General features: G+C 42.8%; 1 protein-coding gene across 1 annotated transcript in view; it reads left to right on the forward strand.

The window, feature by feature from the left end:
- The window catches only part of BAIAP2L1 (BAR/IMD domain containing adaptor protein 2 like 1), a 235,666-nt gene extending 219,914 nt beyond the window's left edge, over window positions 1-15,752 (forward strand). The window contains 3 exon segments of the mRNA XM_030212059.1: window positions 211-382; window positions 13,746-13,786; window positions 14,819-15,752. Coding sequence (XP_030067919.1) covers window positions 211-382; window positions 13,746-13,786; window positions 14,819-14,894 — 289 coding nt within the window. The 3' untranslated portion in view covers window positions 14,895-15,752.
- Window positions 15,753-18,496: the final 2,744 nt, after the last annotated feature.

Below are 18,496 nucleotides of genomic sequence, written 5' to 3' on the forward strand. Positions count from 1 at the left end.
AATAATCTTGTATAGCTCCATCCCCCACACTTCCCCTCCCCACCTTACCCTTTATCAGCCCAAATCCAGTCTCCTCATCCCCCCTTTTCAAAGCTAAGAATAGGTGTAAAGTTTTTGGGTTTTTTTGTTTGGTTTTTTTTTAGGAGATTGATTTTTGTTCTATTTTTTTGTTTGGTTTTTATTTTTTGTGTTTTGGTTTGTTTTATGTAGCCCCATATCCGTCAGGAGTATCAGTTCAATAAACCTGACAGACAAAGGTGGTGTTGTCCTCCCTCCACCAGATTACCAGGAATTAACAAGCACCCCTTCAGATAAAAGATTTGATTCCTCCAGCAATATATTTCCGACTACACCTATGCCAGGACCAGAAAGTTCACCACCTGTAAGTAAACTTGTAATACATTTTCTACAGATTTTATATCAAATGTTATGTGCTTTAAATATGCAAAAAGCAATAGGAAAATATTAAAATGCATTGGCATTCACAAACAGATTCTCTCATCCTATACTTAAAAGAGAAGTCTTTTCAAAATAGTTTTTTTTTCTGGATAATCCACTTCCTCGCCCCACATGATCATAAATAGTCATGTCTCCTTCAGGTCAAAGAGGGTTTACCCCAGCTAAGAGATGACGATCTTAGTGACAAAGCAAATTATCATTGCAGGGATTAGCAGGGTAAAGTGTATAGGCTGGCAGCCTTGGTGTCATGAAAGCCATTTTTCAGTGCAACTCCTTCATTAGCCTTATGACATGGTTCTGGTAACCATTTAGTCCTAACTGCTAGCTCACAAATCTATACTGACAATTGTTTTATGAGCAGCAGCTGACTTTTACTGATTTTTGCCAGAAGGTTATGACAACATGGTTGGGAAACTTTGGCTCCATAATGAAAAGGGTAGGGCCTCATAATGAACAGTAATAGAAATGCCATACCTGAGTATCTCTGTGAAGTTATACTACTGAAACCTTTAAGTTGGCTTGAAACTGCTTTTTATGTAGCTAGATTTCAGTTTAATGCATTTATGAAAAACAAAAAAACTTGGGGCAGCTAAAGACCTTGTTGCTTAGTGGCAATCCAGAATTACCTTTGCTTACTCCTTGGGCATATCTTGTTAAACCTGTACTGTTCTCTTTTGGCCCTTAATTGCTCGTGTGTTATAGGGTGTTGGCATTTCCTAACCATGACTAGTAGATGCATTAACGTTTAGAGTTTGTCCTACTGCAAGCTATTAATACATGTCAATTGCAAGCATGACAAGGTGTTTGACTGAAGATGGCACAGAAAATACAAGTCACCTGGGTCAATCAAAAGTTTCCTGGCTATAGATGCATTCTCCTGTCAGTATGGCTTTCCTTTTAAATGTATCATGTGCAGATTTATAACTCAGATGGTTTAGCTAACTTAGGGACTCTCTTATTAAGCTTCGTGAAGCAGTTAGCGCAGGCTTTACCAGGCAGTAGACACTTAGCATGGACCCATGCTAATCTCTACTTAAAACCAGCAGCTGGAAACCAAGTGTGACATGGGCATGTCAGAGGCATGGTTGGTACTGCAAGCACTCTCATGACCACTAATTAGTGGGTTTAACGTACTGTCACCCAATCAGCTCTCACCTGCTGTGATACCCTCTCCCCCAGATCTGCCCCCATTCCATTCGCCCTCTCCCCACCAGCTGACCCCATGAGAGGGGGTGTTGAAGTGGTTTGTATTGGAATGGGGGATCTGATAGTGGAAGTTGAGGATCGGAATGGGGAGATCTGATGGAGGAATCAGGGGAAAAGATCAGGATAGGTTGAGGATCAGAATGAGAGGATCAGGAGGTGTGAGTAGATTGGACCGGGAGGTGTATGGGAGTGCTGATCAGAGGATTATGGGGTTCATCAGGGGAGGGCAGGAATGGGTAGAAACACCACAGGTAGCTGTTATGTTGACATGTAGTGCCCAAGCACTCCATACTGTTGGCCCAGGCATGTAATGCAGTGCCCTTGTGTTAACTGCCCTATACAGTAAACTCAGGGCACATCCCATCCATTTACCGCACTGGCTTTGCACTTACTGCCTGTTACTTTTTTCTGTTAACATGCAAAACCTAGAGCCCCTTAGTGTCTGGGCCATGCTTTGAGAGGGTAGTTTCATAGCGGGGTACATAGGCAGGGAAGGCACATATTGTATGCTTTTGTGCAGCAGCTTTCTGGTGGGGCTATTTTACAGAGTTAACCTACTCTGAGGCGGGGGTAACTTGGTGCATGTATGTGCCAGTACGAATCAGGCGTGTGCATGTATCTTAGAAAATAGAAGCATAAAAGTGAATTCTGCCCTAGAAACTTCATAAAATTATCACTTCTATGTATAGAAGTTTTTCCATGTGTGTTTTACATACAGAAAATATTATAAAACTACTCTGGAGTGTGTACATGTACAAACACATGTACCTTTACCCAATCTGCACATAGGAGTTCCCTGAGGAATATGGTAGTTTGGGTGGAGCTGGGGTAGAGTTGTAATAGACATGCCATTTTATATACTACATGTGTATATATAGAATATACATACGTTCTTACACCTTTGGAGCAGGTGTAAATTTGTGCACTATTAGGGATTGTTCTGAAAGTTTTTTTTTATAATTTTTTTTTTTTGGTTACATTTGTACCCCGCGCTTTCCCACTCATGGCAGGTTCAATGCGGCTTACATGGGGCAATGGAGGGTTAAGTGACTTGCCCAGAGTCACAAGGAGCTGCCTGTGCCTGAAGTGGGAATCGAACTCAGTTCCTCAGTTCCCCAGGACCAAAGTCCACCACCCTAACCACTAGGCCACTCCTCCACTGTTGCTACTATTTGAGATTCTACATGGAATGTTGCTATTCCACTAGCAACATTCCATGTAGAAGTCGGCCCTTGCAGATCACCAATGTGGCCGCGCAGGCTTCTGCTTCTGTGAGTCTGACGTGCAGGACGTCAGACTCACAGAAACAGAAGCCTGCGCAGCCTTCTACATGGAATGTTGCTAGTGGAATAGCAACATTCCATGTAGAATCTCCAATAGTAGCAACATTCCATGTAGAATCTCCAATAGTATCTATTTTATTTTTGTTACATTTGTACCCCGCGCTTTTCCACTCATGGCAGGCTCAATGCGGCTTACATGGGGCAATGGAGGGTTAAGTGACTTGCCCAGAGTCACAAGGAGCTGCCTGTGCCTGAAGTGGGAATCGAACTCAGTTCCTCAGGACCAAAGTCCACCACCCTAACCACTAGGCCACTCCTCCACATAGGCACCTATACTGGCTTATAACGCCATAAAATAAGTGCTTTATTGCACATTGCTCATATGTGTCCTGTTATGAAATTACTGCAACAGGCGTATATACCCTGAATTTTTTCAGAAGCATCTACTTGAACACACAAAAACACTGTTTATATGATCAAGGTTGCTTATAAATTTACCCCCGAATGGACATGACCCCCTCTCAGGCAAAATAAACTATTTAATGAAATGAGTATGGGTATCGCATTAATTAGTACCCTACATCTGCACTTTCCTAGAAGTTACTCTGCTTGCTGTTCTATTGTAAAAACAGCCATGCTGGGGGAAAAAAAACAAGATATATCTTAGACTTCTGGCCGAACGCAAGCACCAAATCGGCAAATGGCACTCAATATGGAAAAATTTCACATAACTGTATTATGCTAGTAATAAGTAAAAGTGATTAGGAAGAGGATTGTAGGGTACGACAATCAGAGGTTGCACTGGGGGGGGAGGGGGGATTCTTTGCACTATAAAATTGTTAAAAAAACAAATAAAAAATTTTTGAAGTTACATGTGGTTTAAAAAATAGAAACTATTGACGAGGGGAGTTATCATATGCAAATGTATCGTTAAGACCCAATGCTATACTCTCACTGTAATGGATACATTAATGTATTCAATTGTTTAGTAAAGACTTTATGCAAATAAACAAAAAAAAAAACAAGATATATCTTTTCCCTATTTACGAATTTATGAATTGTCCATTAGTCACTAGCCATAAACACCTCTCTCTCTCTCTCTTCTGCTTGAAGGGATTTCTTCTTCTCTTTATCTCTGCAAAACTTAAAATCATTGTGTGTGTCATTTTATATGAGCCAGATACTAAAATGTAGCCAGGAAGAAAGAGGGGAAGCCTATTCTATTCTAGTAGAAATTTATCTTTATAGAATGGCAGTGAAAATCTTTGGAAATTCTCAACAGAGATAAAATATTTTGTACTTATACAGTAGTTCATGGTGATCCTCTACTAAAATCAAGATATCACTAGAATAGCTAACTGGATTCTCTAAGTAATCAGTGAAATAATACAAATTTCAAATCATCCTGGTCCTATAATTTAATAAGTGCAATTACTTTTATTTATTTATTTGCTGCATTTGTATCCCACATTTTCCCACCTATTTGCAGGCTCAATGTGGCTTACATTATGCCACAGTGGTGATCATTTTAAGCTATTCTTTTTTGCCTACTAAGATTGTAAACTGAAATGCAAACAATAGATATGAAATTACTTACAACTTACCTAAGGCTGAGTTTATAGAATCAGGACTGTCCCTACCTCCTGGAAAAAATGTGAATCAATTAGTTGTGTTTGACTGATGAATGGTTATGATATTTGTTAGCAAACATGAATTGAGTTTGATATTAACCTTTTGTTACTGATATAAAATCTGCTTGTTATAATATCACAATGTTGCTGATTTTTTTTTGTACTTGTGAATCTGTGGGGGCAATGTGGAAAGCTATCGTGAGTGGGAATGTGCAGTTAGTGAGACATCAGCATGCACTGTTACAGCCACATGGGGCAGAGTAGTGTTTCACACACAAGATAACACTGCATAGACCCTTGCTTTTATAGATTAATTACCATAATATTCAGATGTTTTGAAAAGTTGGTTTATTAAGTAAACCAGGCCAATGCAGAGAAGTCTTGAAAACTGACAGGCTGAGCCTTAACACCAAGGCTGAGGATGCATACAGCCCCTCATCAAGGGCAGGGCCGTGCCTAGGGTCTCTGGCGCCCCCCTGCAGACTATCAGTTGGCGCCCCTACCCCCCGTGAAAAAGAGCCCCCCCCCCCCCCCCCCCCCCCCCCCCCCCCCGGTGAAAATGATCGCTCACCACTTGCCACACTGACAGGAATTGTCAGCAATATTCTTAGAAACAAATTGCTATACATTGCAAAATAAGATAGCAGATGTAAATTCTCAAAGTGGACATATTCCAAACGCTAGACAAAAATTAAACTGAACCCCCAAGATGCCAGACTCTGCATACAATGCAACACCACAGAAACAGAAAATGTCCCCTAGTACTGTGCAAAATATAAAGACTGCAGATGTAAATTTGAAAAAAACTAACAAGAACCAATCACCACTTTACAAATTAACAAATAGAAATAAAACAAATATAGAAAATAAAATAATACCATTTTATTGGACTAATACATTTAGCTTTCAGAGGCCAAAACATCCTTCCTCAGGTCAATACAGTATAGTGATGTTACAGTATCCTATCCTGACCTGAGGAAGGGGGTTTTGTTCTCCGAAAGTTAGTCAAAATGTATTAAAATTAGTCCAATAAAAAGATTACCTATTATAAACATTTATTAACACAGCTACAATACTACTATATCCTAAAGCAAAAAAATAAAAGTAAATATTTTATTTACAGTTTGTTGTCTCTGGTTTCTGCTTTCCTCATCTTCTTTTCACTGTCTTCCTTCCTTCCATCCAGCATCTGTCTTTGTTCTCTCTCTGCCATCCAGTGTCTGCCCTCTCTGCTGTCCCCTTCATCCAATGTCTGCCCTCTCTCCCTGCCCCTTCCATCTACATCTGCCCTCTATCTCAGCACCTTCCATCCACCATCTGCCCCTGTCTGCCCTCTCTCTCCCCCTTCCATTCACTGTCTGCCCTTTCTATCGCTTCCATCCACTGTCTGCCCTTTCTCTCTGTCTGCTCAATCCACCATTTGCCCTCCCTCTCCCATCCATCTAAGGTCTGCCCTCCCTCTGACTCCCCCTTCCATCTAGGATCTGTCCCCTCTCTCTGCCCCTTTTTTTCAGCCCCCAGTTCCAGCCCCACTATCCCACCAGTCCCCAGTTTCAGCCCTAGCCCTTTTCTCCCACCAGTCTTGAGCTTCGGCCCCCAGCCACTTCTCCCTGTCCCCTTTTCAGCCCCCAGTTTCAAACCCAGCCCTTTTCTCTCACTAGTCCCAAGCTTCAGCCCCAGCCACTTCTCCCTGTCTTCTTTTCAGCCCCCAGTCCCCACAGTTTCAGCTCTTGTCCCTTTTCAGCCCCCAGTCCCAGTACTAGCCCCCTTATCCCACCTACCCTCCTTTTCAGCCCCCAGTTCCAGCTCCAGCTCCCTTCATCCACATGCCTTGCATTAGGGCCTCCCCTTTCAGCCCCAGACCCCATCTGGGCTCCCCTCCCCATCCCCTTCTCCCATCTGGGCACCCCATCCCCTTTTCCCATCTGGGCACCCCAACCCCTTCTCCCATCTGGGCTCCCCACCCCATCCCCTTCTGTCATCTGGGCACCCCACCCATCCCCACCCAATCCCCTTCTGTCATCTGGGCTCCCCACCCCATCCCCTTCTGTCATCTGGGCACCCCAACCCCTTCTCCCATCTGGGCTCCCCACCCCATCCCCTTCTGCCATCTGGGCTCCCCACCCCATCCCCTTCTGCCATCTGGGCTCCCCTCCCCTTCTGTCATCTGGGCACCCCACCCAATCCCCTTCTGTCATCTGGGCTCCCCTCCCCATCCCCTTTTCCCATCTGGGCTCCCCACCCCATCTCCCATCTGGGCTCCCCTCCCCATCTGGGCTCCCCTCCCCATCCCCATCTGCCATCTGGGTACCCCTGATCCGACCCCACTACCAGCTCTGTCCAGATGACAGCGGGTGGGGGGGGGGGTGCTCCGCTCCCGCTGCTCCCACCCTACCTTCTTTTAAAAAAGAAATCAGTAAAGCGGCGTGGCAGGCAGCACAGCTTCGCGTCTGCCCTGCTTGTAAAACAAGTAGATCTCCTTGTCGGGCCTTCGCTCACTGGGTCCCGCCCTCCTCTGAGGTAACTTCCTATTTCCTCGAGGGCGGGACCCAGTGAGCGAAGGCCCGACAAGGAGATCTACTTGTTTTACAAGCAGGGCAGACGCGAAGCTGTGCTGCCTGCCACGCCGCTTTACTGATTTCTTTTTTAAAAGAAGGTAGGGTGGGAGCAGCGGGAGCGGCGCACCCCCCACCCGCTGACACCCGGGGCGCATCGCCCCCACCGCGCTCTTGGTTCCCTCAGTGTCCGCCTTCTTCTGACGTCAGAAGAAGGCGGGACACTGAGGGAACCAATGAGTGCAAGGGAAGGGAGACGTCGGCAGCGCTTTCACCGACGCTGCTGCAGCGGCTGCGACCGAGGTAATTTAAAGTCCTCGGGGGCGCGGGGCGAGGGTAAGCACCGCGGTGGCGCCCTCCAGAGGTGGGCGCCCCCCTGCGGCGCTTACCTCGCTTACCGCATCGGCACGGCCCTGATCAAGGGTCATCAGAGGTGATATGTGATACTTTACCTCAGAAGACTAGTGAACCAACCACCCCCACCCAAACAACATGAACCTGCATCCCCTCCCACCGCAACAACCTGACCCAACCCATGTCTGTATCCTTCCCCCCCCCCCCCCCCCCCCACCACCACCACTAAATTAGCACTTGTAGTCTAGTACAGTGTTTCCCAAGTTCAGTCCTGGAGCACCTCATGCCAGTCAGGTTTTAAGGATATCCACAATGAATATGCATGAACTTGATTTGAATACACTGCCTGCTTTATAGGCAAATCTTTCATGCATATTCAGTTTGGATATCCTGAAAACGTGACTGGCAATGGGTACTCCAGGACCGGACTTGGGAAACACCCCTTAGGGCTATGGTAATGGTGTAGACTTGTGGGCAGTGGGTTTTGGGGGGCACAGCTATGCACCTGGAAGCTAATTAAGATTTTTTTAAGTGCCCCCTAGGGTGCCCGGTTGGTGTCCTGGCATGTCAGGGGGGCCAGTGCACTACAAATGCTGGCTCCTCCCATGGCCAAATTTGCATTTCGCCGGGTTTGAGATGGCCGGGTCCGGTTTCCATTATGGCTGAAAATCGGAGCCGGCCATCTCATCTAAAACCGGCGATCCGCCGGCAATCCTATTCTAAACCTGGCAAGCGATTTGGCCGGCACCAAGCGTGTTTCGAAAATACGCTTGGCTCTGCCCGCTTACGGCGCCGGGCCCGAAGATGGCCGGCCTTCAGTTTTGCCGGCGTCGTTCGATTATTCCCCTCAAAGTAGCCTGGTGGATATCGCTTCACAGAAACATTTTATGTACTGTGAAAAGCAAGCCTAGATTTATGCACAGGCCTACTAGGCTGGCCAAAACGGAGGAACACAAAGTTCCAGCCCCTTTCCTCCCCAACACTCCACTCCATAATATTCAAATTACAGGGACTATGGGGACTGTGCCTATACTCCTAGGCCCCACCCCCTGTGGAATTCTGTAGTAGCACTGCACAGTTCTAGACCTTCGACACTCTTACCTCTGAGATTCAGCAGGCTCAGACTTTTTACAGAGTCTATATTTTGTGATTTGTAAGTCTTCTGAGACTAGAATATTTTGCTTCAGGTCTGAATGGCAGTAGTATAAGATTTTGTTTCTCTGCTTTAATGTATAGGGCTGGTTTATTTTTAAACTTTTGGATTCAGTTCCATGAAGGTTCCAAGATTCCTCTGTAGATAAGTGACTGGAAAAAAAATCAAAAGCTGAGCTATAGCTTGCAACTTTAAAAAAAAAAAAAAAAAAAGTGAGGCCTCTGACTCATTGCAAATAGAGGTGAGGCATTTCCTCCTTTAGTTAGAAATGGAATGGCAAAAGTAGAGCTCCACTTCAGAGTTCATGAACCACACTACCTTAATTGCTCAAGACGGGCTTTTGCTGCCTCTCCTCACCTCCTTCATACCATGTCAGTGGTAGAGGTGCTTTATAATCAGCCAAGCACTTTAATTGTTGGCTCCATTTTGAACATTGCTGGTCTATTTTTAAAGAACGTATTGGAGGAAATGATTTAATTTGTCATCCTCCTCTCAGCCTTCACCTTGCAGCTGAAATCCCTCATGAAGAGGTACTGCTACTTTGAACTTTTAGGAAAAACTAAGGCAGTTGTATCACATGAGAAATTTTATAGTGAGTACCTTATCCTTTGTCCAGCCAACCAAGCAATTTTAGATCAACATGTCTTCTGGCTTATAATTGCTTTAGTAATAGAAGATGCTAAGTAAGCAAAGCACCAGGTTATTCCCTGTATGGCTGAAAAAGTGACTTAGTAGAGCTGTCTAGCTTTAGCACCGCTGAAGTGTTTCAGGATATTACTGGGCTACTTTATAAAAAAATCATACAAAGATATTATAGGCCAGCCAAACCCCTTTGGCAAGACAGGGTGTAATAAAGCATTCTATGGATATAGAGGGATTTTTTTTTTATATAAAGAGAATAGAGTGTAAATGCAGTCAAGCAAATAAATGACCTCTTAAGTGGCCATTACATGCTTTTATGCTGCCTAAAACTAGGTGGTCACTTAAAGAATTACCCTTCCCCCCACCCCCTTGTATCTGGCCACTAGGTTTAGTATTGGCTGGTAGCTGGGACCGCCCCACCCTCCAATCTAGACCTGAACAGAGGAAACTGAGCATAGGATTCAAACCCATTCTCTTGCATGACAGAACATGGTGAGGTTATTAAGCCACTACAAGAGTCCAACGTATGTACATTTACTCATGAATTCTGTATAGGTCACCTACATTTGGACGTAGAGCCATGTGTAAACTAGTCAATTAACTCCCAACAATTGATTGTTAACACTTACTACTACTACTTATCATTTCTATAGTGCAACTAGATGTACGCAGCGCTGTACACTTGAACATGAAGAGACAGAGCTTACAATCTAATTAGCACTTAACAACCACTTGGCAGTAATTAGGAGTTATGTGTGGATCTGCCCTACGCCCTATTTCATAATGTGTGCCTAAATTTCATAGCATGTGACTCGAAAAGGGGCGTGGCCATGGAAGGGGATATGGGCAGGTCAGGGGCATTCCCAGAAATTAGATGTGATGTTACAGAATACCTGCATTTGTGTGTCTGCCATCAGTTGGGTACAAGCATTTACACCAACTTTTAGCAGTCATACGTGCCTGTATCTAAAGTTAGGTGTGAGAAGTGCACCAAGCTAGTATTCTGTAAAGGACGCTCTGCGCAGAGCACCCTTTACAGAACACTATTTTAATGTGGATTATAACCGCACCTAACTTTGAGCACCATTTTCTGAATTTATGGGACAGCTGGTTCAGGAATCAACAAGCTGGGGGGAACAGTTGTACACCTAGTCCTTAGTGGAGCGCATGATCTGGTGCAGGTAATGGTGCTGGGGCCACTTGATAACAGGGATGATATCATGATCAGATTTGATATAATCTCTGGAGTAAGTACACACAGGAAACCCATTGCTATTTCTAAGATAAGCAGCATAAAATCCTGTTTTGCTCTTTTGGGATCTTGCCAGATACTTGTGACCTGGATTGGCCACTACAGGATACTGGGCTTGATGGACCTTCAGTCTGTCCCAGTATGGCAATGCTTATGTTCTTATGATTCAGTTATAGAATACTAGAGTAATCTGGCACCACAGCACACAAAGTTATACTTACCATAGACCTGGTATAACTGTGGTTGAATAAAGCGGCAAAGGCACACATAACTTACACATGCAGCTTTCAGAATACTGTAAGTGACAGCTCCATTCATGTGAACACCCCCTTGCATTTATTGTGCACTGCTATGGCACTTATGCGTGCACGTACAGAATAGTGCTTAGTCTCTTTACTGCCACTTAAAATATACACTTACCCACAAAAGTGCTGCTGTTCTGTATATTTGCACACGGAAGTGGTGCATGAATGCAGGTGCCCATTTATAGAATTGCCCTTCATAGGACCTTGGTGTACAGGAAGGGAGAAGACCTCAAATCATGTAAGATCCAAGACAGTACAGTAAGCTAGTACAAATGATTGGGCCAAGTGATTTTTTTTTATGCTAACGTCATCTGTTTCTCTCTCAGTGGTGTAGCCATGGGAAGCCTTGGGGACTAGGCTCCCCCCCCCTTGGGCTCAGAGTCCCTCCAAGCCTGCAGGATTACATTAAATAGCTTGCGGGGTTGCTGAAGCTCTGCCAGCCAAGGAAATTCAGTTCTCAAGCCACTCCCCTTCTTGTGCTGCTGCTGTAATGTAGAAGTCAGCAGCATGCCTCCAGCTGCCGACACCAGGACTTCTCCTCGCAGAAGAACTGAAGGTGCTTGGGCAGTCTGGATTCATGTTCCTGACTTTTTTTTTGCATTACAGCAGCAGCCCAAGGAGGAAGGGAGCAGCTTGGTCACTGAATTTCTTTGGCTGGTAGGGATCTAGCATCCCCACCAGCAAAGGTATTTTAATGCATGCATGGGGGGAGGGGAGGAAGGCAGGAAGTAATGCATTGCGCCCCCCCCCCCCCCCCCAAACAAAAAAAATTTGGAGGACTAGCTATGTCTCTGGTTTTTCTTCTTGTGGGGCTTTTTAGTCTTAGCAGTAGTATCCCCCTGTGGTCTTTCAGCTCAGTCAGAACTAGCGCTTATTAGTTTATGGTTTCTTGATCCTTGAGTTTGGATTTTAAGTTTATTACTCACCTTTTCCAAATCCAAGCTCGGGGCGAGTTAACAGTTCAAGTACACGAATCATTTACTTCCTCAGGTGGACTTACAATCTAAGTTGTATCTGAAGCAGTGTAGGATGTAATGACTTGCCCAAGGTCACGCACACAGTGCCTTTGTGAAGCAGGATTTGAACCCTGGCTTCCCTACTTCACAACCTGCTTCTGTAATCACAAAACTACTCCTGTAACTCACCTCTTTCATTGTCCCTTATTTTATTACCCCTTGTCCCACCTAGCCCAGCCATCACAGTGATTGTCCTTGGCCAGGAGACACTTGGGCTCCCTTCAGAACTTGGTACATGTACACCCTTCCACACAAAAGCTAGGACTGGGAAATTCAACCAGAGACATCAAATATGGCAATAAACAGCAGTACTGCTGAACCACAAGACTGACCTACTTTGTCCTTGTCCTTTTCCTTTAAACAAAAAAAAAACAAAACCCTGATCTATGACTTGGCATCTGCACTGGTGCTTCCAGAATATATAGCTGCTGCTGCTTCTGCTCCTGTGTAAGCAGCAGTGGCTTTTAATCAATTAATGCTAACCTTTTGACTGTATATACTAAAAATCACCCTTTTAGGCATATTAAACTTGTTGCTTTGTCTTATCTTGAAGCATTAAACAGGTAGTCACTCTCATCAGTTAAAAAAAAAAAAATAAACTACAATATCCCTTTTACTCAGAATGTGAGGAGCTTATAATGTGGAAATACGTATATAAACAAGGCCAGTCGTTCATGGAAACAGAATAGACTATGCATCGTACAATTGGTCTTTATCTGCCCTCTACATTATTGCAGTGTGTGTATATATTAAGCCGCATGTGGTAGTTTAGTTTAATAATTATCATAGGCAAATGTCATCTTAGGTGTGACCCTTATGGGTTTACAAGCCGCATGCTTAATGCAGCACCGCCATCTTTTGGACGATCGACTGAACAGCAAGCTGAATAGTACTAACTCATGTTATCCAGAACAAGAGTCCATATTTTTGTCTGGGTAATGAAGAGGACACATTCAGCTCACAGAAAGAATTTGTAACTGAAAAGTAAAATAGTTATCGTGGGGGACTCTCTCAAAAAAAAAATTTTTTAATGGGGCTATGCAAAACTACTACTACTATTTAGCATTTCTATAGCGCTACAAGGAGTACGCAGCGCTGCACAAACATAGAAGAAAGACAGTCCCTGCTCAAAGAGCTTACAATCTAATAGACAAAAAATAAATAAAGTAAGCAAATCAAATCAATTAATGTGAACGGGAAGGAAGAGAGGAGGGTAGGTGGAGGCGAGTGGTTACGAGTCAAAAGCAATGTTAAAGAGGTGGGCTTTCAGTCTAGATTTAAAGGTGGCCAAGGATGGGGCAAGATGTAGGGGCTCAGGAAGTTTATTCCAGGCGTAGGGTGCAGCGAAACAAAAGGCGCGAAGTCTGGAGTTGGCAGTAGTGGAGAAGGGAACAGATAAGAAGGATTTATCCATGGAGCGGAGTGCACGGGAAGGGGTGTAGGGATGGACGAGTGTGGAGAGATACTGGGGAGCAGCAGAGTGAGTACATTTATAGGTTAGAAGAAGTTTGAACAGGATGCGAAAACGGATAGGGAGCCAGTGAAGGGTCTTGAGGAGAGGGGTAGTATGAGTAAAGCGACCCTGGCGGAAGATGAGACGGGCAGCAGAGTTTTGAACCGACTGGAGAGGGGAGAGGTGACTAGGCAAAGGACAAGTCTATGTCAGGTACTCTATTCATTCAAATGCATGGATCGATCAGCTCAAGAATATATTTGGGGTATTATGATATAGTAAATAGTGAGTTAGTTGAGGTACACAGAGAAGAAATGAGGTGAAAGCCATAAATCTACTGGGGTCTGGGGTATTGTAACAGGAGCTAAGTGTTGGGCAAACTAGAAAGGCTTTTATGGTCTGAGCTTCTAACATAGCTTGTGTTTTTTGTTTTCAGAAACCTAATGCAAATGGGATTATGAAACCACCATTCCTGAGGTATGTTTTTTGTCTTAACATAATTCAAATAGAAAAACTTTATTTTTAATTAGCAGAAAATGTTGAAAAATTCAGCATAGAAAGTAGTCTTAAGCTTTGGCTTTGAAGGATAAGGAACATGGGCTTTTCTTGTTAATGTCTGCATCATATTAGCAAAAGAGGTAAATTCAAACTTGGACTATAATCTTTTTCACAACAGAATTTATTTCTAAAGCTGCTAAGGCTATGCAGTGCTGTATGGAATTGTTCTATAATAACTTAGCAATCTAGGCTCTCTGCATGAATGAAGAAATATTTCTAAGATTGTCGGACAACCATGATGCTTAGTACAAGGTTCTAGACTTTATTTAGATCTAGCATGCAACATTTGGAAGTGGAGCGGCTAGTTGTAGCAGTAAAGTACTACTACTACTTGACATTTCTAAAGCGCTACTAGGGTTACGCAGCGCTGTACAATTTAACATAGAAGGACAGTCCCTGCTCAAAGGAGCTTACAATCTAATGGACAAATGTACAGTCAGTCAAATAGGGGCAGTCTACATTTCCTGATATCCGATAATATGATTTAATTTTAATGTAAACACTTATATGCTACCCACTCCTGCCTCCAGGGCTGTTCAGTGTAGCTTACAATCTCAAAAACATAAATAAAATCAGCCCACCCGCCATGCACCTTTACAACATATTGGCACCACTAGGAAGGTAACAGCAGCCCAGCCCCATCCTAAACGCAACTGTAAAAATACAAGTGCCTACAATCTCCTGAAAAATGTAATTGAATGTAGTCTGAATCTTTGCCCTTCTAAAGTAAAATACACACTAGCTATAATAGATGGTTTTTATAACTGTTCGGTTGCTTTTTAAACCTCAGTTCCATGGTAGAAAGTTAATGTAGGCTTATTGTACCAACAATAGCCATGTATTAACCACCAGCCAAGCATCTCAGTCTTAGGTGCCATTATGTGACTGCTGCTCCATGTTTTTGCTGTTTCCTTTATACCTTGATGTTGATTTTTATTTTTATTTTCATAGTGGAGAAAATCCCTTTGCTACTGTGAAACTGCGACCAACAGTAACCAATGACAGATCTGCACCAATAATACGATAAGATGTACAACTTACAGAATTATTTATTTTATACTTCTTATCCATAGTAATGTCATGTTAATGATTTCATAGATCGCTTGAATAATATTAAAAAAAAAAATCTTTGGTTGCTTTTTGAAACATTCATCTCTGTTGAGAATTTTTCTCCGTTTATTCTGTTCCCCTGTGTATAGCTCTCCTTTTATAAGTAGAGCTGCAGAATATGTAGCACTGTTAGGGGCAAGCGGATTCTTCCCGTGCAGACTCACCTTTTCGAGAACTTGGTTGGACATTGCATTTGTGCAAAAGATAATTTGGAACGACCAAAAGCAGACGGACAGTGAAATTTCCTGAAGAATTAAAAAGCAATCTGCTTTAAGGCTGGGTAAAGCAAAAATTGTCCAGCTTCAAACATTTTTGGCCGATTGAACTGCTACCTGAAATATTTTGTTTTGAGTCTGTAGAGGAAAATCATTTTTTAAGACTGGCCTCTTGCTTTCCAGTGTACTGCAACTACTTTTTCAGGTGAACGGTGGCTGCTTTATAAGTGAGATAAATGTACAGGGTTTAAAAGGGTTGCGTGGCATGATTTTTACAGCGTGTGCCCCTCTTAGTAAGAGTTGTGAAACATAGTAAATTCCTTTTAATTATCATAGCACACATTCTAATTTTTAAAGTTTAATTACGGTGGAGCACTGTGCAATGTTCTGATACCTTTCGCTAGACAAACACATACTTTGTTTTTACCTAATGAACAATGTAAGGCATGCCTTTACATCCATTACTAAAACTAGAAAATGTAATATATTTAATTGTTTTGGTTAAGATAAATCATGTACTATGTTATAAGAATAAAATATTTATGGTGTACAATTGGAAATGCTGTGCTTGTTAATACACCCAGTTTAGGAAGATTAAATTACACTGGGGGTCTTTTACAAAGGCACACTAGCATTTTTAGCATGTGCTAACGCTTAGTGTTCGCTAAATACTAGAGATGCCCATAGGGATATATGGGAGTCTCTAGCGTTTAATGGACGCTTATTTTTAGCGTGCGCTAAAAACGCTAGCATTCATTTGTAAAAGGACCCCACAGTGCCTGCACGAACACATGTCTTACCTTCTGACCTGGCTCTCTTACCAGCTGGAAGGAGTTATAAGAGGAAAGGACAAAGTGGGTAATGATTACTCACTTTATCCTTTTTTTTCCCCATATTAATCCCCTCCATCAAGGAAAGGGCTTGATCAACTGTAACATTCTTAGTTTTTAAAAAGATGAATATCACTTATGTTATAAAAATTCATATCTGTGATAGTTTTATTTAGAAAATTCAAGTATTTCATTACCTTGATTAACTTTTTTACCTTAAACTTTGTTATAATATAAGCAACATTTGCCCAGTTAGCAGAAGCTGTATTACTTTGACCAGTTTTCTGTTTTGAATGCATTTAACTATGAGATGAAACTCCTCACTGCATGACACTGTAGAGTAACTACCACATAGAAGTTCAGTACCCTCAGTCAGTTGCGAATGAGGCAAGCTGAAGAATATTCAGGATTGTCCATTTAATTCTGATAATATTTGCATGAAACATATTTGCTGATGGCTTAATAACCTCGCTATGCTTAGCTATGCAGGAGATTGGGTTTGAGTCTGAAGCCCAGTTTCTTCTCTTCAGGTTTGGGTAGGGGGTCTCAGCTACCCTAAAATAATAAATATAGTGGTCAGACACAATAATTCTATAAGGAGCCTCCTAGTTTTAATTGGCAAGAAGGTACATAAATTGCCACATAAGCATGTAAATGACCTCTTATAAAATACCAGCTAGCAGAAAAATACATGCCATGCTTTTGATTGCACATATTTGTAGTGGGCATGCCCATGGTCGGAACACACATGTACATATGTAAATAATAGAATACTAGAATTTGCGTGCATATATCTAGGTGTGGACATTCATACCAGCTATAAGGTTGGTATAAGTGGTTGTGCCTAGATCCATACTTACATGTATTCTCTGCTGCTTGTGCTAATATTCTGGAAAGAAAAGCAGGTGCCTATTGATTTGGCTTAAAATAAGTATCATAGCCACTGCCTATAGAAGATGCCCTGTTTATAAAATTACCCTCAAGGTGTAGCCATACTAGATTGCAGAAGAAGATACAGTTCTTGACCATTGGTTGAGGACTCTTGCTGTAAGGGCTGGACTGGCAAAGGCAAGTATAGTAAAAATGGGGTTAAAAGCAGGTAATTGTGACGAAAGCTGAGCATAGTTAAGTGCTTCTTCAAAGCTGTCCTGCTATCACAACCTGTAGGGTGTTCAGAATATCCACAGTGAATATGCACAAGAGAGATTTTCATGTAGTGGAGACCCAGTGTATGCAAATTTCATACATATCTGTGGATATACTGAAAAGCCTACTAGCTAAGAGATGATGAGACAGGTTTGAGAGTCATGTACTAACCTCAATGACACAGCAAAAATCAAAGTAGGGTGAAGACCAATATAATTCCAACTCAAGGGTAAAAAGCACTTTTATTAGTCGCACTTGATGTAGATCTGTGTTTTGGTGAGGGGGAGGGCCTGCCTCAAGAGCCAACAAATCAGTCCAAATGGGTGTGGATAGCAGTGTACACAAACTCATTCAAACACTTTACAAGGCGTGTGGGGGGGAACTATGTCCTTGGTAATGCAAATACCAACAGAGTAAAATATTGTGTGCTGCAACTAAATTGCAGCATTGCTGTTCATGTGACTTTTTTTTTTTTTTAAACCTTCAATTTACATAAGAGTAGCCATACTGGTTCAGATCAATGGTCCATCAGCCTGTTTCCAAACAGTAGCCAAGCCAGGTCACAAGTACCTGACAGAAACCCAAATTGTTTCAACATTCCACACTATTTTACTCTGTTGGTATTTGCATTACCAAGGACACTTGTTTTTGGTTTTTTTTTAGGTTTTTTTTCACACACCTTGTAAAGTGTCTGCATTAGTTTGTGTGCACTGCGATCTGCACCCATCTGGATTGATTTGTTGACTCCTTAGGTAGGTGCCCCATGCCGAAAATTAGATCTGCATTGTTTAACTAATAAAATTGTGTTTTACCTTTGAGTCGGAATTTGTATTGATCCTTCCCTACTTTCATTTTCGCTCTGCCTTGATTCATAGGGGGTTTTCTATCTCTTTTGGGGTTTTTTTGTCTACCCTCAATGACACCAATTTCAGATTGATTTGCTAATGTACAGGAGCAAACTGCCATGCCAATACAAAAACGTTGAGTGTAAAAAATTGAGACCTGATGTAATTTGGATACAGGGCAGATATTAACAAGGTGTAGTGCATGATTAAAGATGTGTCCATTGGTCAGGCTGACTAAAGTTACCCCCATCTCAAGCACACATCCCATTGCTAGGCTCCGCTGTGTCCCAACCTTCTTTCCCATCCCACACTCTTGGAGAAGATGGCTGAGGGGAGATATAAGATTTCTATAATGCAACCAGTGGTGTACCAAGGGGTGGAGTGGTGTGGGCAGTCTGCCCCAGATGCACACTGCAAGGGGGTGTAGGGAGCGGCTGTTGGCTTTGCCGGTTCCCTGCACCCTCTGATGTTACTTCCTGTTCC

Source organism: Microcaecilia unicolor, chromosome 8 (genome assembly GCF_901765095.1).
Source record: "Microcaecilia unicolor chromosome 8, aMicUni1.1, whole genome shotgun sequence".
NCBI classification, from domain to species: Eukaryota; Metazoa; Chordata; class Amphibia; order Gymnophiona; family Siphonopidae; genus Microcaecilia; species Microcaecilia unicolor.